The sequence below is a fragment of the Serinus canaria genome, chromosome 18, assembly GCF_022539315.1.
Source record: "Serinus canaria isolate serCan28SL12 chromosome 18, serCan2020, whole genome shotgun sequence".
Taxonomy (NCBI): domain Eukaryota; kingdom Metazoa; phylum Chordata; class Aves; order Passeriformes; family Fringillidae; genus Serinus; species Serinus canaria.
This window is the reverse complement of record NC_066331.1, coordinates 6,254,240-6,275,668: the sequence shown is the minus strand read 5'-3', so window position 1 is coordinate 6,275,668 and position 21,429 is coordinate 6,254,240. Positions and strand designations below refer to the sequence as shown.

General features: G+C 49.5%; 1 protein-coding gene across 1 annotated transcript; it reads right to left on the bottom strand.

Annotated features, from left to right (window-relative positions):
- Positions 1-531: 531 nt before the first annotated feature.
- CDR2L (cerebellar degeneration related protein 2 like) lies at positions 532-20,339 on the bottom strand. Its single transcript, XM_009094416.4, has 5 exons — positions 19,898-20,339; positions 7,347-7,459; positions 5,846-5,994; positions 4,781-4,945; positions 532-3,294 (listed from the first exon to the last, which is right to left on the bottom strand). The coding sequence occupies exons 1-5, from the start codon at positions 19,974-19,976 to the stop codon at positions 2,409-2,411; spliced, it is 1,392 nt and encodes a 463-aa protein (XP_009092664.3). The 5' UTR covers positions 19,977-20,339; the 3' UTR covers positions 532-2,408.
- Positions 20,340-21,429: the final 1,090 nt, after the last annotated feature.

The following is a 21,429-nucleotide window of genomic DNA, read 5'->3' as shown; positions in this document are numbered from 1 at the left end:
AAGGTCAAAAGAAAAATAGGATTTGAATTGGGAGCTTGGAAATTGTGTGGGTTTACAGAGACTTCTGAGCTGACAAAAGAGAGGTTTGATTGCATGGCAGTGTTGGCAGTCCAAGTGCACAAAAAATGTGTGTTACATAAATAATGCAGCAGAATAGTTCAGCATATTCTCTTTCCTTTCTGCAAGTGTGCCTGAAGCACTTTCTCGACCCAAATTGTACTTGAAAATCAAAGAATTAACTCTTGTGCTATTCTTAAAAGTAAAAAGAACTGTAAGAGCTGTAATAAAATCAATGTTTCTCTGTATTTGAGAGAATAGACCATTTAAAAATATATTTAATGTGTTGCACACTTAACTGTGATACTGATCCCCATGGGATTGTTTAAAACAGAAGGTGAGGGTGATTCCCTTCCCACACCTTTGCAGCATCAACTGACTGCAGGGCAAACACTGCCTGGCTTAAACCAACACTGCTACAAGTGCCGAGTCAATGGGCGGAGAACGCTCCCAGAAAATCAACACTGCTTCTCTTGCTGTTGTTGTTAATTTTTATTTATTTTATTTTATTAGACAACTGCTTTCCATTATAAATAAATAAGGCATGAAGGTTCTCCATACTGTTACAGAGCTGGTAGCCACAGCTGTGCGTGCAGCTCCTGATGCATCTGGGGCTGTGGGGCACCTGGAAATGCAGAGTGTGGAAGAGAAGAGAAGTTGGTGGTTTAGAGGAGGAGACCTCTGGAGCAGGGGTGGTTTGCTCATCACACTCCTGCCAGCTTACCTCTGTGGTACTCAGCTTAACAAAACAGGGTGGTTTTGGGGGGTTTTCTGTATTAATTCCATGGGGAATGAAAGAAAGGTTGCTCCTTGTAGCATCAAAGCCCTGGATATAGGGGATTATTTCATTTGAACAGTCTACCCCTTCTAAAGCCACATTTGCATTTCTTTCTTTCAATATTGCAAAGATTCCAGCTGTTGACCAAAGATTTTGGGATGTAAGCTGGTGAAAAGAGAATCCAGATGTAGCTGATGGTTGCTCCAGGGGCGTGCAGAGTAGGTTGCTTACACTGAACTGCTGGGTTTTGTGGCTCAATGCTCAGGGTGTTGCCTAAGCTGTAACGAGATGCTGCTTCTCTGCCTAAAATGTGTCTAACTGTACAAGGTCATCATCTAGTTCACGGAAGCTGGAAATTGGTGATTCCTGAGACTGCAGTGGCCTTTTGGCTGCGTGTTTGCATGTCTGTGGAAGCCAAAGTGAGGAGATTTCAGTGCTGGAAAGGGAACTGGAACATGAGAGATGACAGTGTCTCAGCCAAGAAAGATTATTTTCAGCAGGAAGCTGAAATCTGTCCTTGTGGCTGGGGAGATGTTTGGAGCAGGAGTGAGGGGTGATGTGTGATCTGTGCTACTGCCAGGGCCAGACTCCTGACCCGGGAGATGCTGCATCCCCTGGCTTGTCTGTGAAACCCTAGGAGTCAGTTTTGAGCCCATGCAAGCTGTTTTTAAGGAATTTGCTACGATGGGACAATGACTTGAAGAGCATCACACAGAGAACTGGTACCCAGACCATGAGATGAAAGTGTGTTTCTGAGATTGTAATAGCACTTCTTGTCTCACTGTGGGCAAGCCCTGGGCACTGAGTTCCTACCAGGCATGGTGCTTCACCTGGGCTGAAATACCAGGGCAGACTTAGAGTGAGTAAATCCCATGTGCCTGCAAGGTCTGGAGATTGTGGACTAAAACATTGAGCAACACTGATGGAGATGGAATGATCAGTCTTATGTTTCTCTTCAAGTTTTTCCAGTTGCAATGAGCTTGCATTGTAAAGAGCTGAAAAACCTGACTGATTAGAGAATGGCTTAAATAGCAAGACCATGCTGCCCTTTGGGGAAGGCAGAGATAGAAGTCTCTTGGGTTCAAGCATAGGTTCTCAGCCATAAAACCTAACTGGAGGATTGGGCTGCTGTGCTAGTGCAGCCCCTAAAGTTCTGATGGCTTTTTGTTTTACTTTGAGGCGCTGTACTCTAGCTGTGGCAGGATGCTGGAGGACATCCAGGCTTTTGCTTGCAGATAATTGGGCTGTAGAACAAGCTGAAAAAAGGTGGAGGGGGAGACTGGTTTCTTTTCTTTCATGGTGGGGTTTACATTGCTGTTGTGATGTCTGGCAGAGGCAGTAACTCATGCAGAGATCCGTCATGTGGTTTTGGAAATCCTCTATCTACAATGTACAGTTGTCCCAATGGGTTGTCCAGACCCTAAGCTTAAAAAAGTGAGTTGAGTCCCTGTGACATCCTCTTGCTTGCAGACCTCTCGAACCTTCAAAGCAGAGGGGCCACGTGGCACTTCCTGGGGCTCAAGAGGAGACGTGGCCGTTGCAATTGCTCGTGGGAGCTGCGGAGAGCCAGGACTCATTTGCTGCTCTTGTTTTTCACCTTTGTGGCGTTGATGTCTGCTTTTGTTTTCTGGATGCGGGAGAAGATCTCCTTAAAAAGAGCCTTGTACTCAGGCTGGCTCTGCTCCAGCCGCTTGTCCACGGCCTCCACGTGTTTGCTGATGGTCTTTTCCATGGTTTTCCTCTCTTCCGGCTCATGCCCCTCTCCTCGGAAGTCCCTGAAGGAGCTGTCACGGGAGATGGGCCGGGAGGTCTGGACCCCCGTGTGGCGCACGCTATCCTTGTGCTGCCGGCACTTGCTGAGGAGCTCCTCGTACTTCTCCAGCAGGGCGTGGTACTGCTCGTCCACCTCGCGCAGGATGGACATGCCCCGCTTGCGCACGTTGTTGGCGTGCAGGGTGTAATTGCCCTCATGCCGGCTCACGGCGTCCTTGGTCACGATGGCGTTCAGGGCCGTGTCGCTGCAGCTTTTCCGCACCGGGTGGTTTGGGGAAGGGGTCATGGATGTCCCGTGGCTTTTCCCTCCTTCCTCCTCAGACAGGTCGATGTAATCTGCTTCTGGGGCATTGTTCAGCGGCTCAAGGAGGGCTTCGGACAGGTTGTCCTCTCTGCTGAGCAGGTACTTCTTGACTTGTTTCATCTGTTGCAGCTCCAGGAGCTCTGCCTCCAGCTCCTTGATGCGCAGTTTGCAGTTCTCCATCTCGCACACCCGCTGCTCCAGGTCCGAGTACTCCTGGATAACCGAGGTGTACTCGCGCTCCACTCTCTCCTTCCGCTGCTTCTCCTGGTTCACCTGGGATCTCAGCGAGTTCACCATGGCTTGGAGACGCTCGTTCTCCCTCTCCAGCGGCTTCTGGTTGAATTCTGTGGAAGAGCTGTGGACCTGGAACGCATCCTCATACCTGAAAGAGGAGAAAGATGCTTGAGAGAGTCTGACCAAGCAGTCTGACCCATGAGGGGTTTGTGTTTTATTATGTGAGTAATCCCTCTGATGTCCAAAAAGGATATGAGCTCATGGAGTGAGATGTGCCTTCTCCATGTGCCAGGAGACCACAAGGTGTGGACACAGAGACAAATCTCTGTCCCACAGAACTTGCAGTTTCATTGGACAGCAGCAATAAAAGACAGGAGGGAAATGAGATCCTAAAAGGTAAAAGACACATCTTCTTAACAGACAAGCCACCAGCATTGCAGTGAAGCAAGAATGAATGTTCAAGTGCTACCAGTCTGAGCTGAAAGTAGGTGGCTTTGGGTTTTTCCTGCTAGAGTCCATCAGCTGCTCTCTGCACCATTGAGTTCACCAACTACCCACTGCATATGGCAACAACCCCAGACCCACCCAGCCAAAACTCTGAAGCACATGTGCTGCTGCCAGGGCAGCCCGGTGTCTGGCAGGTGCTCTGGAGGGAGTGAGGGAAGATTTACATGGCAAGGCAAACAGAGATTTTTGATAGAGGTGCCCCTTCTTCATTGCCTGGGAAGTGATAACAAGCACTTCCCCCTTCCCTTCAGGAATTTGCGTTTTCCTCCTCAGTGAAGCACCTATGGCATCCTGTTTGTTTAGAATAGATTGGAAAAGTGCAAGCTCCATGGATTCGCCTGGGAGGCATGGCTGTGGTGGGGGGTATTGAACAGGTTTCAAGGCACTGAAAGGCAGCCTGACCTTCAGAGAGAACTGTGGAGCTGCAAGGGGGCCCAAGGTCCTGTGGTAGGGCGGAGAGTGGGATTGGGGGACTGGGGGGAAAAGAACCACAGAGACATTAAGTGGATTTTGCTGGGGGTCACGTTATGGCCTGATTAACATCCCCATTGCTGCTGCAGTGAAAATGTCTTTGGTTCATATCCTCTGGCAGAGGATGCTTTCAGTAACAAAGTTTATTGATTGCTCATCTATTTAAAGAACTCTCTTTTGTGGACAAAGCTGAGGTAGAAATGTCCTTGTGAGGTCAGTGAACTAACACAGTCCCAGGTTTTGAGGAGGATTAAGGCTGCAGTAGTGCTGAAAGTGTTTGGCAGCACATGGTATATCTGCATGTGTGACTGGTGTTCCTAGGGAGTGCTGGAGTCATGCAGCACAAAATGCACCATCTCAACTGGTTTCAGTGAGTCAGAGGCACTGGTGTTGTGCTGGAAGGCAGCTGGAAAGGGAAAATGGGCTGTACTAGTTTGGAAAGGGAAGTATCACAATGCTGAGATCATTAAGGCTCTGCCTTGCCAGAACCACCTTAGGCAGGTGGTTTGGTGAGAGGAACATCCCCCCTTCAGCTCCAGCCGTGGGTTTCAGGCTCTGATGCCCAGCCTCTCTGTCTGAGGGGCTTCTGCTCACCCACCACCTCCCCTGTTTGTGGGGAGCAGTTTGGAGGGGTTGCCACAACTGAGGCTCCATACCTGGGGCTGGAGCACAGCTCCTTAAGGCAGGGGAAAGTGTGGATGGTTCGGCGCCGCTCCCTCTTCTCCCTCCGGATGCGGAGCTGCTCCAAGCTCCGCATTTCCTCCACCTGCTTCTGTAGCTCCTCCACCTGGTTCTGCAGCCCCTCAATTGTTTCTGTTAAGCTGCAGAGAGAGGAGGGAGCACAGGTGAAAAATCAGATGCTACAGGTTCCTAAAAGGTGGTTTTTTCCTATAGAGAAATCCAGTCTAGGGAAGGTGCTTCCAGTTTCTAGGGTGTGCCTTGGGATCATGACAGCACTTATTTTTTGTTGATCTTTCTCTGTGTGGTCACTCTTGAATGGATTTTAGTTATAAAATGGGATAGGGAGATTGAATGGAGTCCTTCTGTCCTCAAATCAGTCAGCTGAAAGAGTCATCTCTGGGACATAAGCACTCTCCGGAAACTTCTCTACACTTAAAACAAGCATCTATTATTTTGTTTATCTTGTCGAGAAACACAGAGACTGGGCAGAGATTTTGTTTTGTTCTGTCTGCAGATAGTTTGTAAAACACTGCTCAGAAAATCCTTCTCCACACAGTTGTTTGCAAATGATGCTGCATTACAAGGACATGGCATAGGCTGCTGTTTCTAGGGATGACCTTGATCATGGACTTGTTTTAGGAAAGAAATATTATTGATAAACTGGTGTTTCAGCATGGACTAGCCTGTGTTTCATGAGTTGCTAGATCTGTGCCTGGTGTTTCTTCAGGGCTGTGTGCTGGGGATCTCCCTGATAGGATTATGTGCCTTTTCTCCAAGGGAAAGCATCTGAGGAGAGGCTGCTGTGCCTCTCTCCAGGTAGCTTCAGACACTCTTTTATCCAGCCCTCATCCTAGGGACGTCTGTGCTGTGGCTGACCCCTGCTAACCAGCATTCCTGCAACACACTTGTGTTCTAAACATCTGTAAAAGTGGGCTGATACAAAAGAGAATGGCTCAGATATCAATGACAGGCTGCACTTTGGGGCAGGGGAAAGGTGAGCTGAAGGCTCTTGGATCTTGACAGTCCAGGGGAGGCCATACCACTGGATCTTCTGTTGGGAAGTCTTGCTTTCCAGCACGAGCTTCTGGTTTGCCAACTCCAGGTCCCGTGCTGTCAGGTCCAGCTGCTCGTAGACTTTCGCGTGCTGTTCGTTCATCTGCCGCAGCATCTCCAGTTGCTTGGTCAGGTACTGCAGGGAAAAGTGAAGCATGAGCACTCCACATCCAAAAAGCAGGGTTTTTCACAAGCAGAAATTCCTACAGCCTTTGCTTCCTCTGATAATGTGTTCTGTGGCTCTGCCTGGTTGAAGCCTCTTCCACAGATGAAATATTCATCCCCTCGACCACTGTAAATATTTCTGTGTCTAAAATATGATTGAACTTCCCCTGCCCTCTGTGAAGGGCACTAACCTTTATCTCTCTCTATTCAACTGCTTTTTGTTCCCAGTAACAAAGAAAGTTGATATCCCTGGGACTGAAAGTTGACTGAAATTGGCCAGTTGGATCATCTGACAGATCGATTGCAGAAGCTGCGTTTCCTTGGAAATTCAGGCTAAAACTCTGAGTCTGTGAAATATGAGACCTGTGGTTTCTGTGGATTTGCACACCCTTTTCTGTAAGTCTGCCATTGCAAAATCTTATCCTCAGAAGACTAGGAGAGGGGCACCTACTCAGGTGCTTACTCTCAGCTGGGGCCAGATTCCGGATCCTATGGTGGATGTGCTTCTGATGGGCTGCTGGAGGGGGAATGACTAAATCCATCCACTAGTTCCCTCAAACATCAGCTGTCTGATCCCTGCAGCATCATGTGCTGCTCTTGTGAACTGGCAGACCTTCTCTGCCCTGTGTCCTTTTAAATCAGGGGGTGTCCAGTCTTTTTTAACTCACAGATCCCTAGAAGGTTTCCAGTGGATGAAAACCCTCCCAGGCACAGCAGGTTTAAGCCTCTAAAATCAGTTCTGTGAGCTCTTAGAAATACTGCCCTGACCCCACAGGACGCTTGAAATGGGGGTTTAGATTGCAGCTCTTGGAGAAAGAGCTATTTTATGCCTGTAACAAAGGGGGCTGTGTTATGGGGGGTGCTGAGGGGCCAGCTGGGAACAAACACAATTTGGAATCTCTGGGATCAAGGGAAAGCTGCAGCAGAGCAGAGAGAAGTGACTGTGAAGGCTGATGGATGTGCAGGGGAAGGCCAAATGTGACCCAGATGCAGCCTGGTGCCAAAATCTGGTGCCAAAATCTGGTGTGCACATCTGGGCAGGGAGTGAGGATGTGAGAAAAAGAAAAATGCCAGTTAATAGGGGAACAAGACCCTCTCCAGGGCTGGGATGAGCTTTAATCCATCAACAAACTTTAAAACTCAAACAGACTTTAACCCATCCTGCTTCAGGCACTCACAGAGGATACTTCAACTTCCCCACAGCACATCCCTGCCTTTCTGCTGGCATCTGAGCTGCTGGCACTGGTGGAAGTGCCCCTTTCCCACCTTTGCCCTTAGGTGACAGCGGTGGCCAAGCAGGTCCTGTCCCAACTGTGTCCCTACCTCAATCTCCTGCACTTGCTCCTCGTTGGTGGCATACATCTGCTGCAGGGAGTCCTCCAGCTCTTTGTTTCGCTCCAGCAGTGTCTTCCCCAGCTCTGCAGCCAAGTGCAAGTCTGAAAAGCAGAGGGACAAAGCTGCTGTAGTTCCCACAGCTCCATGGCTGGGTGTGGTGGGATGTCCCCCCACCCCAAAAAATGACCCCACACCAAGCACAGCAGCACATTTTTCATGACATTGGTTTTTACTGGCACATTTTGACCTGGCTGTATGGTCACAGAACATAGGGAACTGGCCTCTGGTGTTGCTTGGCTGCAGGAGCAAGGGGAGGCCAAGCTCAGGACTCTGCAGCTCCTCCATGCAATGACAATTTAGTGCTTTGCTGGCTGCAAAACCCTCCTGCACTCCCTGCACACTGTAAACACGATCAGCCCAGGATCTGGGCTGTGGCAGGTGCTCAGCACCTCCATCCCCTATCGCTAAGAAGGGCTCAGCGCCCATCAGAATGGAGCAAAGGGTTGGTAAAGCCCTGCAGGGCCTTGGGGATGCTGTATATTACATTATTATCTCTAATGAAGGGAGTGCCTTGCCTTCCCTATCAGCCTCCATCCATCACCCTCTAATAGACTGACAGGAGTAATAAAACCCCGGGTGGCCCGAGGGGGCTGGAGGCACCTCCCAGATGTGCTGCCCTGGCAGTACTGCAGTGGCTGAACCCAAGGCTCTTTCCTTGGGGCAGCTCCAGGGAAAGGACAAACTACTTTGTGTTCACTCTCTGCCACCTCTAAATGCCCTTAGGAAGCTACTGAAATAGTTGGACTTCAGGAGAAATGCAGAGAAAAGTAGATGTTGACAGTGTGGTCAATTGAAAATGCTGGTTTTGCTGCTGGGAAAAGAAAAAGCCTCCAGGCCCTGTGAATCCTGTGTTGGCCAGAGCTTGAGCACACAGGTGATGCTGTTTGTGAGGCTGGGACAGCACAGCTGGCTCTGAGAACAGCCCTTTACTTTCACAGGAATTGGTTGTCTTCTTAGAACCTGACTATGAGCGGGGGTGGGGGAGGGGGTTTCATTCTTATTCATGCTTCTAGAGATAACAGCTCTTAGGATGGCAGAGTGAAAATCTGACCTTCATCCTTCCAAAAGGTAAAGAAACAGGTCCTGGTGTGCATTATTGCTCTTTCTTTTTCTGGTGTGGTTATCATGCAGCTGTAGGTAATTGAGCAGTGAAAATCCTGCAGGGTGTGAGGGGACTTGGGTCTCCTGCCCTGGCATTTTCTTAGCCTGTTGTAATGCTCCCCTCTAGTCTGCATTTAATGGTGTGTTCTGAAAAGGCTTTGCCAGGGCTGAGAGTAGCTATCATTTTCTTCAGTGGTTCATTTGGCCATGCAGTTGATTGGGAAAGAGGGATGTTTGGTCACTAAGACAAGAAGAAGGGGAACCAGGATTCCTGGGATGTATTCTGAGCCTGAGGAGGCCCTGACCTCTCATACATCACAAAATGAGCCTCACACTGACTTTGGACATGAGTGCTTGTCAGAGGGTGAGCTACAGTGCTGTCAGTGCCTGGGATGGAGCTTTCCTGATGGATGGTGCTGTGCTGTGAGATGTGCTGATACGTTACCAGTTTGTGTGTTGCCTGTGTTTCTTTCTGCTGGCTCCCCAGATGTGGTGCTGCCAACAGCTGCTCAGTATGTCCTCGAATCTCCCCTCTCCATGGGAATAGGCTGTCCAGCTGTACCCTGCATTGCAGGGTGTTATTATTAAAAGGACTGTGACCTTTTTAATTATAATCCTCTTCATTGCACAGTGACCCAGTCTGAGGGCTGCAGTCGCAGCTCTCCCTGCAATCAAGTTATTGGCACGTTTCCCCATGGACAGACTTCCTCCACCTATTTGGTTTTTTCCAAGCACCAAATTTCCGTAGTTTATAAAGTGCCCTTGGGAGACCCAAGTGTTTGCTACACCAGCTGGGGCTGGGGGAACAGCCAGATGCCAGCAGAGATAAAGGATAATTTGTGTCTTTAAGCTGCTTGGGGCTGTGTTTCTTGTCAGCCCCACCTTGCCAGAGCCAGTGTTGTTCCTGGAGAGTGGCACCTTGGAAATCACATCCCTGGCAGCAAGCAGGGCCCCGATGTGGAGGTGTGGAGTGAGAGGGCTCCATGCTGTGCTCCAGGTAATGAGTCAAGTGTGTCCCCATCCCTGTGGATTACACCAGTGCTCTCCCACCATATGGCATCCAATTTAATCAGCTGGGGTTGAGTTAAGTGGATTAGGCAGTGCAAGATCCTGCATTATAATTTAAAGGGCTCTGTCAGCAATAATTTTATGGGGGAAATGGGCAGCATTTGGGGATGAGTGGGAAAGAGAAAGAATGGGGCTCGGCTCTGAGGAGGAAATTGAGTCTTCATTTCCATTTTGAGCATAAGGGCCTGGGAGACTCCAGGCTTGAAGGACATGGGGGAATTGATTCTTTTAGTGTCTTTTAATTGCCTCAGCCATTGTCACACACACTCCCTCACTCTCTGCCTGCCAGCCAAAGCATCCTTGGTAATCCTGTCTCATCCACCCCCTTGTGCCTGAGTCCTGTTCCCCACCTGTTGGTCCTCCCAGCCTATGGGGCTGAGGGGAGGGGGGAATGCTGTGGAAGTGCTTTAATGTTGTCTTTAGACCAGATCCCTCTTGATCTTTGTACTAATTGTGGCTCTGCATGGGCTGAGGGAGCACACAGCTCCTCTCCACAGAGACCTTGTAAACCTGAGGCTGAATGTGAAATTTCACCAAGTTGTTTGAGGGAGAAAAAGAACTGTTTAGGAATTGAGGAATCCTTTCTACATAGTACTATGTTTTTCCCACTATTTTTTGTATTCTTCTTTGCTTCTCCACTGTCAGATCAGCCAGCCAATGCGGAAGGACTTGCCCTAATTTAGCAGATATGCTGATGCCTCCCTTCCCCCTCACCTCTGGATGCAGGAGGAGAAATAAAGTGCTGTGTGTCTGCTCGATGTGCTTGATCGCTCCACATCCTGCCTGTGCTGAAGGCACCACTGTGAAATGGCCAATATTCAACTTCAAAAATGGGGTCCTGATGCTGCCAAATCCTATCAGGAGAGAACTATGGATGCAAACTGTCCCAGGCAGCACCAGCCTGGCACCCTCTGGTTCCCTGTACTGCAAGCACTGATGTGACCCTTCTAATTAACACCAGCCAACGAGACAGGCTGTGTCCCCAAACGAAGGGCTGTGCCTGTGGAGCAGGGGAGGGAGGGATGGAGGCTGCATTTCTTTGAAAGCTTCCATGGGAAAGGCCTCTGAACAAGGAGGGTGGGGATGGGAAGAGAGACCATATGGTGGGAAGGGAACAGGAGCTGAATCCAAGCAGAGGAGCAGGGCTGGGCAGAACATCAAGGAGGCACCGTCCTGGAGCTGCAGAGATCAGCAGTAGCAGCCCAGCAATGACTCTGCTACCTCTGTGCCACTGAGGAGACTTGAAAAAACCCATCCTGATCCAAAAGCTGTAGCAAGTCACTTTTGATGGAAGGAGGCTGAGGGACAAACTGCAGGCTATTCCCTTGTAGCAGCATCCTGTGGCAGTGCTGGCACAGGTGGATGTTCCCTGCATGGGGCTGTGGCAGAGCTGGATGCTTCCCCGGCCTTGCAACAAGGCTCAAAGAGGATTTGGAGCTGTTTCTGCCTTCCCAGTGCTGGACTGCATCTGTTTGAGCAGAGCACTCTGCCACAGCCCTCAGGAGAGGTTTCTTCCCTCCAGCATCTCCTGGTTGTGACTTTGGGAAAGCATAAGCCTAAGCCTGGGGCTGGGTAGTTTTTGGCTGCTCTTGGCTCAATGATGATCTGGTAGCTGTTCAGATGCTCTTCACAAATGCAGCTTTCTGGAGGAAGCCACCATCTGGTGCAGCTGCTTTGGACTTTTCCCCTGTCGTCTCTCTTGCAGTGAGGGATTCTCATGTTTAGGCTGTGAGAGAACACACTGGGAATGCTGCACTTGGCTCCTCACCTTTAATAAACCAGCCCTGTCCCTGTCCTGCAAAGCCAGCAGCTTGCAGGGGACACAGACGTCCTTTGCTGTGTGGCGCACATGAGCAAGGGTTTATGGATTTGCAGGTCCTTTACAGCTGAGCATGTATAAAGGAATTACTTGTGGCCCCTTCCTAAATGTGGGGCTGTAGAAAGGGCTGCTCCTGTCCTGTGCTGCACATGGTGAATGCATCTGCTGAAGCAGGAAGGAGGGTGGGGAGGTCTCTGGAGGAAGCTCAGGGTGCTTGTGAGTTGATGGATGGGGTACATTGAGAGTTAAGAACTGATGTTTAATGCTGTTGATGTTTAATGTAAAGGCATTTGCTGTCTGCTCCATTACACATGGATACTTAAAGTCAAGGGTGGGTGCAATTATTCCTTTCAAAGTCTAAATGAATGATGCTATGCTGGTTTACCCTGGGATAGGGTATACTTGCTACTCATTTATTTTCCTTCATAGTTGTGACGCATTGTGCTGTCTGGGTATATTGCAATGAAGATCAGCTTTTGTATATCACTTACTGCTGCTCCATGGCAGCTGATGGAAGCAATCTCTGTACTTGGCCTGTATAAGGCATTGCAATGGAACTTGCTGGGGTGCAGGGAAGAAAATGCCATCTGGCAGCACCTCAAACATAACTCGAAAAAGCCTTTCCAATGTGCCTATTCTACAAAGATAGTGGTTCCTAAGGCCAGCCAGAGCTTCCAAAGAGTTACCAGTGTAACTGCTGAGACATGGATTCCCCATTGCTTTTACACTGGTGTACCTCGGACATTGCTGCTCAGTTCAGCTCTTCACTTGGTGTTTTGTATATTTTTGGGGAGGATCTGCTATTTTGGTGCAGTGGGGTTTTCCACAAAGGCAGGGATTGCTTTGTAAAACAGCCCCAATGAAGCAGGTGGGGAAAAGCCTCTGTTAGGGCTGGGTGAGAGCAAACAGGGTGCCTAAGCCCCTGGCAGCAGAGCCGCCTCTTCCTCTTCCTTCTCCTCCTTTCAAACTGTGCCTCTTGCTGGGCTGAGCTGATGTTGATCACATTGGCATTTTTGTTACCCTAATGAGATTTGCTGGATTTCCTGCTTATTTTGTTTTTTTTTTTTCCTTTTTCTTTCTCTTGTGTAATCTGTTACGTGCTCCTGTGCTGCCTTTGGCTGTGCAAGTGTCCCTGGTGGGTGGGGGGGAAGGGCGCAGGAGGTGGCAGAGGGGTGTTTGGCAGGGGGTCAAGGCAAGCCCAGTGCACTGAGAGCAGCTCTTTCCATGGTATCTTGAGCCCCCCTGGGCAAAAGTGGCATCACCAAGGAGTGGAAATCCCTGACAAGGGGCTCAGGTACACACTGTCTATACTGTGCTCTGCTGTGCTGCAGAGAAGTCCTCCAGCTCTCTCAGCCTGCCCTGCTTCCTTCCTTGCCTTCTATATTTTTCAGTTCTATTCGCTATTTTCTCTATCAGGTCTCCTTTATTCTTCTCAGACTTTTTAGATTTAATTTATGCCTTTTCTTTCTTCCCTCTTATCATCCTGCACTCCAAATTCTCCCCTGTATATTAATACTTGAGACCCAAGAGGGTCACCTCTGCTTGAGCTGTGTCTCTACAAATGCACACAGAGCAGTCCCATCCCTGTGCCCACAACAACTGCTGTGCCTTTTGCCAAGTTGTTAGAGCATGAGAACACAGAGGATGTTATTAGACCATGGCTGAGGCCCCATCTGCATCTTTTCCTGCTGTTCTCTTATCTAAAAAGCCTCAGTGCCTGTTTGCCTTATAGGCTAAAATGGCTTGAAAGAGCTTGGTGACTGGTGGCTCTGAGGCTCTGATAGTGCACCTGGATCAGAATGTCCTAAATAAATATATACAAGTGGGGCTATTGAAGAGAAGGAGTGAAGAAAGAGAAGAGAGAAAGGGAGCCGGAGCTTTCCTGTGTGTGCTCCTCCCCCGGGCAGCAAATCTCCAGCTAATTAATTATGTTGGGCTCAGAAAACCGTGAATAAAGGCTTCCAGTCTTTTAAAGCTAAAGACACAGGCATGTGGATGGCTGCCATGTGGCAGAACTCCTCTCCCCTGTGTGTTTTGGGGGCAGGAGGTTGTAAGTGACCCAGGATGGACAAGGAGGATGGAGCACCAGGGTGCTCAGCACAGTGCTGTGCATGTGCAGATCCCCGAGCAAAGGCACCCTGCAAAGGACAGGTCACTGTGCTCACGTGGCAGGGGATGGTGCCCACAGCACTGGGCTACCACAACCATGTCAGTTCTCCTGCCCTGCCCTTCTCCTGCCCTGCTCCTGAACATATTCCCCTACTCTGAGCCATTCCCAGCCAACTCAGATGCCATTGCTCCCCTCTTGCTAGGGGGAAGTAGGTGGAACCACTGATTCTGAGTGATTTGGACACTCAGGGCACTCAGGGAGCAACCATTCTAGCACAACTGTCACTTTGCAGCTGTAGCAGCCCCCAAGACCCCTGGCAGCACTGCCACTGCTGGTTACTTCTGTCTGCTACCTCTTATGTCCAGAGGCACATAGGTACAGAGACCTTTCTTCCATGTGTTACAGCTAAATGCAGAAACAGCCTGACCCTCTGCAGCAATGCAAAAAACCTGCCCACCTTTTCTCCATCAGCCCTTTTGCTTGACTTAGAAAAAAAGTGTATCATCTTGCAGGGTGCTGCTCCACTTCTGCTCCCTTCCCATCTGCTGCTGAGGAGTTTAGGAAGCCCTGTTCCTCCAGGTGCTCAGCTCACAGCCCAGCTGTCTTGTGCCTGGCTATGGCACAGGCTGGAGATGCTGCCCATGTGGGAAGAGATCCTGACCTCTCATCAGATGAGTGATCAGTGCTGTTTGTGCAGCTGCACAGCAAGAGCACAGGGCTGTAACCGCCAGTCTGAGTTTGCAGGGAAAGGGAGTGATGAAATACTTGATGTACTCTCAAAATGATGTCATGTCCACCGCTAGTCCTGAGCAGGATGCAGAGCAATACTTCTTCTGGGGGCCCAACACCAAAAACAGTGTCCCTGCCACAGTTCTGCTTCAAAGACTGATGCTTGTGGGTTGTGCTGTGCTGCTCCTTGCTCTGCCTCCTCCTGCAGACACCAGTGCTTGGCCACCACCTCCCAGTTCAGGTGCCTTCCCAGGACTCAACACTTCCCTGTGGACCAAGAAAACTTGGAGGATGGCATGATCACATCCTTGCTCCAACTGCTGGTGCTGCAGCTGCATAATTGGAAGAGGCTAAGAAGCATGGACCTGGGTATTACACACTTGAAAGTCTGAATCCTTCAGAGAGGAGGCAGATTAACTGAGCAGGGCCAGGGCAGCTGCAAAGACTACAGTGACTTTCCAGAAAGCTGCAGAGAAACAGTCTGTTTTAACCATTGGAACTGCCACTTTTTGGAGAGATGGTTTATAACTGTTAAATACACATGGAAAAAAAAACAAAAAACAAACTGTAACATAAAATCCCTTTGAAATTCCCAGCTGTGCAAAAAGCAGCAGTTCTGTAACATCTGGTCTCCTTCCTTTAGGGTATTTTGTATTGGAGATATTTTCCTAAATTCTTGGCCCACATATCACATAGTGTTTTTGGGCAGGTTAAGTAGAAGCTTTGGAAACCCTGAAGGTGTCTTTAATGTGAGCACACAGATCTGTTGGAGTGAGATGAGGTAGGAATTTAGCACTGTGCTGCTCTGGGAAAGCCTTTTGGGAGAGGAGACAGAGTGTGAGTGCAGGAGTGAGCGGGCAGTGCGTTATCCTGAGTGCTGGCACTGCTTTTAGCAGGAGCAGGATGGGACCCTGGTGCTGTCACTGTGCTCAGTAGTTCCTGCTTGTCACACTGAGTCAGTGCATCCGCCCTGTCACCAGCCAGCACTGGCTGGTACTGGAGTAAAGAGAGAGGATTGGAAAATGCTGGGGTGGGAGGACAGGCTCCATGTGCAGGGTGTTAATGGCCGGTACCTTGGCTCCCAGTCCCTCAGGCTTAGAGCCACTGTGGGAAAATGTCCTTCAGGATTCAGACCATAAATCCTTTGTGCATGGCCTTGCCAAGGAGAATTGCCACTGTTAGCTGATTGCTTCAGGATGGAATATATGGAAAACTCTGATTTTGTTTGTTCGTGGTTTTTTTGGTTGTTATTTTGTTTTTGTGGGTTTTTCAGTTTCTTTGTTTCCCTTTTCCCTTTCCAGCAGTTCCTCTAATTCTGCTCCCTCCCACAGCTGGAACTATGTGCCTGGTCTCAGCAGATGCGGAGGGGAGCTTCTGGTCTCTCACTGAAAGTTGCTGTGTGGGGCTTTCTTGTGCCCCTTTTTGGCTTTCTTGTGCCCTTTTTTCTTGCTGCCTTCAAGTAACAGAGGAATTTTAACTCTAGGAAAATACATCCATATATATTCTTTCCCCCCCCCCTCCATATTTGGAGTCTCATCACTTCTTTAGACTAATCTGTCATCTTATTTCCTTGTCTCCTGTGACTTTTCTAGTCCCTCTTGTCATTCTTAAGCAGCTCAGCAATTAGTCATTGAAAACTTTCCACTTCCATAAGCTACCTGCTATACTGTACTGCTAAATAAATAAGTGGCTCAGCTACCGCAGGCAAAGCTCTGTCCTTCTGGCTTGCCTCTGGGGAGGGAGGGAGGGATGGTGAGTAGATAACTGCTGTGCTCCTGGAGGACAGGCAAGGTGTGTGCCTTGTTCCTGGACTGCTGGGATAACTGCCTCCTGAAGGGTAGAATATGAGTTTCACCAGCTTCTCTGTGCAGTGAATGCTTTGGGTAAGCTGATAATGGATTGCAGTGCTCTGGACCACCTGGGTGGTGCAGGTATGGGTGCTAGTGGGTGCCAGCATGGATTCCCTGGGCTCACCCCAATGCCAGGATCTGGTCACTGGAGCACTGGTGTCCCTGCATCTTTACATAGATGAGTTGGGAGTGGTGCAAGCTCAGCACCTTGTGTCATTTTCCTTCTTAGTGCTCAATGAATCAGATGCTTGGCAAGAGGAGGAGGAATTTAAAAAGATCCTTAAATCTGGAGACCTTTAGAGGTTACAGCTGTCATGTCCTAAGCCTGCATTGCAGATGGTTTGGCCCAAAGCTTTCTGTGGTTGCCCTGGAGGACAATTGGTCTCGCAGTGGCAATGAGGTGATGTGCTGGTTCTTGCACTCCCTCTGGTCCTGCTGCCTATCTCAGAGCAGTGAGAAGCTGTTTATTAACATGGGAGGAATCATCCCACACTAATAGAATCTTAGCATATGCTGAGTTGGAAGGGACCCATCAGGATTATCAGGTCCAACTCCTCGACCCATGCAGGACACCTAAGAAACCCCCATGTGCCTTAGGCTATGGTTAGGTCCAGGAATCAGAAGGGTGGCTTTGAGAGGCGTCCTCTTGGGTTGCACTCTGCTCTGAGACCAGCCTGCTGGCAGTGAGTGGGATTGGGAGGCTGGGAAGATCAGGGAATGCAGTGGCATGACTGCAAGGAGGGTTTATCTTGTGAGATTGCTGCGGTGAGATGAAGGCTGGAAGTGGCTGGCAGAGCTGCCGGGTCTGTTTGGATCCAGATGCAATTGAGTTGGCACACAGCCCTCCCAAACACAAATGCTCGTGATGAACAGGAAAGGTGCCCCCACTTATCTGCAGCTCAGACTCTCTAATTTTAGCTCATTCATTCTCTTGGGGTCTGGCTGCACTAGGCCCTGTGCACAGGATGTGATGCAACTGTAGCTACATCATCAGTTTACAATGGCTGGAAAAAGGTTCACCAGAATTTTATCCTGGTTTTAACACTTAGAGACACAGACTCACTGGCCCATGGAAGGTGGCTGGACCAAAGCAGCACTGATATCCCTTCAAGCTTACAAAGTAATAAGCTAAGTCATGGTATGAGGGAATTGCAATTGCATCTCAATTTTTACCACTTTTCTCAAATCAGAAAGCCTTCTCAGAGAGAACATCATTGCAAAGGAAACCTCACAGGACACCACTGCTGTTACCATGTCATTGCTGAGGGTCCTGGCTGGGACTTGAGTCTCTGCTTCTGTGTGCTAAGGCATCTTGGTACAATGCCTTGAGCCACAGAGTGTTACAGTGTGCAGGAAACAGGTAAAGGCATCTGAAAGGAACTGGCTTAATCTGAACAAGGCTGGAAGGGCCTTGAGGCTGGGGACCAGATCTTACTTGCATGTGGTAGATGCACCCTGTTGCTGTGGACACTTCAGGGAAAAGAAAGAGTGATTAGGATTTATTATTTTGGAAAAAAATAGTTACTTTGGCAAGGTGAAGCTCATGGAGGATGACAAAGAAAGTAACAGGTGCTTGGTGTGGAGCTGGAGGCATGATTTCCACTCTGGTGCTAAAATGGTTAATTAACATAATCATCACAGAGCTCCCAGTTAAGCCATCTGTTGCTTAGCAAACAGTTTTGGATGTAAATGTAATAAATATTTGATGATGCTGTGAAATTATGATAAAGGCCCAGCAACCAACTGGTTCACGGAAGAACCTTCTCTGCTCTCTTAGCTTGGACTGTTTCTTGTTTCTCCCACCCCTTGCTCCTAAGGAATGGTCTTTAAGCCTCTGCTTTTGTCCTCTGCCCTCTTGGTGCTGCTGCCAGGCGTGGGTTTCTGTGCGACCCTGGGCTCTTGGCATGCCAATCCTCTTAGTAATGCCTCTAATCGTGCCACGCTGGATGTCTCGTGCTGCACATCCACCCCCATTCCCAAACCAAAGGCTCCATGGCTGTGCCGCCACCAAAGACCTCTGGGTGTCATGCAAAGGCAGAGTGTATGTGGACAAAGTCCAGCACTGTCCTCTGTGATGCTTTGTGCATTGTGCAAATTAATTACGGTTGTAATTACCCTGTAGGACCTTTCCATTTGGCTGATTCCAGTTAAAGCCTTTCCGCATCTCTCCTTGAGTTTGTGCAAGCCTGTGCAGCCCCTATTCATATACAGGAGGCTGCAAACCCACAGCTGGGCTTTGTTTTGGGTGTGTGTTTTCCTCCAGTTCTGTATGTGCTCAAAAGTGGAGCCTGTACCCAGCCTCAATCCATCATCTGTAGACAGTCATTCTGTTTTTAGGCTGCTGAAACAGAGCTGGGAAGGTGGCCTACGGTGGGAAGGTGCTCTTATTGTTGTGAGCCAGTTGTACAGTGCCAGTGCTGACTCATGAACCTGACACCAGGGACAATGTTAGGCTAAATCAATTGGTCCTACGTTGTTCAACACTCCCTGTATTCATCCCTAGTTCTGCTGTTCCTCAGCCTACATCCCACCCCTGGACTAGTGCCCAGGCCCCTCGTGAGCCATGGGAAGATGTCACCCAGAAATGTGAATTTCTGAGCATTCAAAGGCTGCACTGTTTATCCAGCTGATAGCTTCATCTCTGTGCTCTTGGCTTTGTTGGAGTGTTGTGTTTCAAAGAACAGGGCCCAGTATCCCACTACTTCCTGTTAATTGAGAAATTTGGGTTAAAGCCCAGCTGTGACAACCCCTGGTGGGCTGGTTATCATTCTTTGCTGGGCCCCTGTCCTGCAGCTGAAGTTGTATAAACTTCAAATCATGACATAATGTACTGGAGTGATGGTGGGCTGAGGCACTGCAGCTGGACTGCACATCCCTGCTGACAGTCAGCTGGAAAAAGCAAATATAAAACTGTACCTATAGCACAATGTGCCAGAGGGGAACTGTGTTCAGGTAGGAATGATTTTTTGCTATGCATTGCCAAATCCATCCTGTTCATTCCTGGGCCACTGGCCTGAAATGGGACTTCTTCCAGTTATTTACTTAATGCATGTTGACTCAAAATATTAAGATAAGAAAAATAAAATTTAAAAAAGCCCAAATACTCACAGGCACCAACTGTCCAGTCTTAGAATAAACATTCAATTGAATTAGGTACAGTAACTTCAAAGCAAACTACAGAAGTAAACATCTTCTAACAAGGCTTATTCTGCCATTCGAAACTTGGCCTTGATTTTTTCTCTTCTCCTCCCATATTTCTCCTGATATTATGGCTGATTGGAAAAATCTCCAGAAGTAATTAGGTGACTAAGAAGCTGATGATCCCTTTGGATTTGGCCTTGGACAGCAAAGCTTTTGAGACAGACTTTCAGCATCCTTAGCAATACATTATTTCCTTTTTATTAATTTCTAACTAATGTGCCTGATAACTCTACCTTGGACTACTCTGAAATAAAAGCAGTGTCATAACTACCCCTGTTTGATTCTGCCTGCAGCAAGTTTTTTGGGGAACCAGCTACCTTGAAGATGTAACACAACAAATTATTTACTGCCCTAGTGCTTAGGACAGCTCTGGGCTCCCTGCCTCTATCCATCGGCTTCAAACTTTCCTTGGCCAGGACAGCAGTTTGGAGCAGCGGAGCCGAGATTTGCCGCTGCAGGATGAGGCGCTGGCTTTGCCAACCAAATAGCAGTCTGGAGAGAAGGTATCCCACCCTCTCATCCGCGGGGTTTGCCCGTTTTCTTGCCCGCACATCCCCTGGCCCACCATCCCTGGCAGCTTGCGGCATGCCCCCATCCTTACCCTGTTCCAGGTCCTGCTGGTCGTACCAGGGCTCCTCTTCCTCGCTCTGAAACTCCTCCATCCTGTCGGCGCTCAGCATTTAGCACCAGCCGCCCGGGGAGACGCGCAGCATCCGCCGAAGGGGAGCCCGGCGCCTCCGGACCGCGGAGCGGGAGGGATGCGGGGATACGGGCAGGGATGCAGGCGGGGATGCGGCCTCGGTGCCCCAGCCGGGCCGGGAAGGAGGAGGTGGCGCGACGTGGCAGCCGGTGCCTGGCCGCTGCCCCGGCTCTGGGTGCCCTGGGGGGCAGCTTCCTCCTGCCTCCAAGGCCGGGGGGTGCTCCGGAGGAGGGGATGCAGCGGGGACGTGGCGGCCAGGGCGGGGGGGCACGGCTTGTACAGGGCTGGGGGATGCACAAAGGAAGGAAGAGGGCCCGGCGCAGCCAGGCAGATCCTCGCTCCGCAGCTCGGTGGGGACCTCTAGCATGGAAATGCTGCAAAGAAAACCGGCGAGAGGGAAGGGGGAGGCGAAGGGAGACCGGCCTCCTTCGCCTCCTTCTCCGCCTCCTCCTCTCCGCCCAGCCCTGCCGCGGACAGCGGGGCGGCTGCGGGGCTGCGGGGAGCGGAGCGTGGGGTGCCAGGGTGGGGCTCACCCGGGCTGCGAGGAGCGGGAGCTGTCCCGCAGTGCCCCTGCTCTGTCCATCCCAGCTTGCCGTTGGAATGCCGTGTCCGGCCTTGCCGTGGGCTTCACGGTGACTTGGGGCTATTACCGGGATCTCTCAGCGGGGCTTTCAGTGCCTTCTCTGCCTTGCTGGGTTTGTGTGGGTTGTTCTTCAAGAAGATCATTCATTCCCCCTGAGCTGGGGCTGCAAAAGGCGACACCCCATACAAACAGCCCCACAGCGTTTCCTCAGTGTGGTGTCTACCTCCAACCCTGCCCGTGTTGTTTTGCACTCTGATGGGAAATCAGTGCCTCTGATGCAGGTTCCTCTTTGATTTTTCTTATCTTTGTGAAGGATGGAAGGAACTTAAAATTCAGGGAAATCGGGATTTATAGAGTTCTGAGGAGGAAATGTATCTGTTACATATAAGCAAATTCAGAAAATATATTGGATTTTGGTGCTTGCTTTCCACCTTAATAGAATAAGGTGGCGGTCATTCTCCTAGCTGGAGTTTGGTATAAGGGAATTTATTTGTGCTTGTCAGCCCTGGAATCTATCCAAGATTTCAAGATCCAAATCAACTTCTGTGACAGTAACACAGTAACAGTGTATTTAGATTATGGGGTTTTTTTGTTGGTGGTGGTAGTGGGGTTTTTTTGTGGTTTTTTTTTTTTTTCCTTCTGCTTGATGGAACTCCACAGATTTAAATTTGATCACATTACCTTGCAGTGGTGCCTACAGAAAAGGCAATATAAAGTCTCTACGCAAGAGCAGCAGACTGTGCATCCAGAAAAGATGGGATTTGTGTCAGAAAACTCTATCCAATCCAGCAGTGACAGGCAGCTGGGTGCCCTGGTTGATTAAAGCAAGGGCTAGTACTCGGCTCTTGTG

What these genes read in the sequence shown, in the direction of transcription:
- CDR2L (XM_009094416.4), bottom strand. Translation starts at nt 19,976, where the DNA reads ATGCTGAGCGCCGACAGGATGGAGGAGTTTCAGAGCGAGGAAGAGGAG. An exon ending in CCAGCAGGACCTGGAACAGG is followed by an intron (nt 7,460 to 19,897) that starts GTAAGGATGGGG and finishes TCTGCTTTTCAG; the next exon opens with ACTTGCACTTGGCTGCAGAG. An exon ending in GAGCTGTGCTCCAGCCCCAG is followed by an intron (nt 3,295 to 4,780) that starts GTATGGAGCCTC and finishes CTCCTCTTTCAG; the next exon opens with GTATGAGGATGCGTTCCAGG.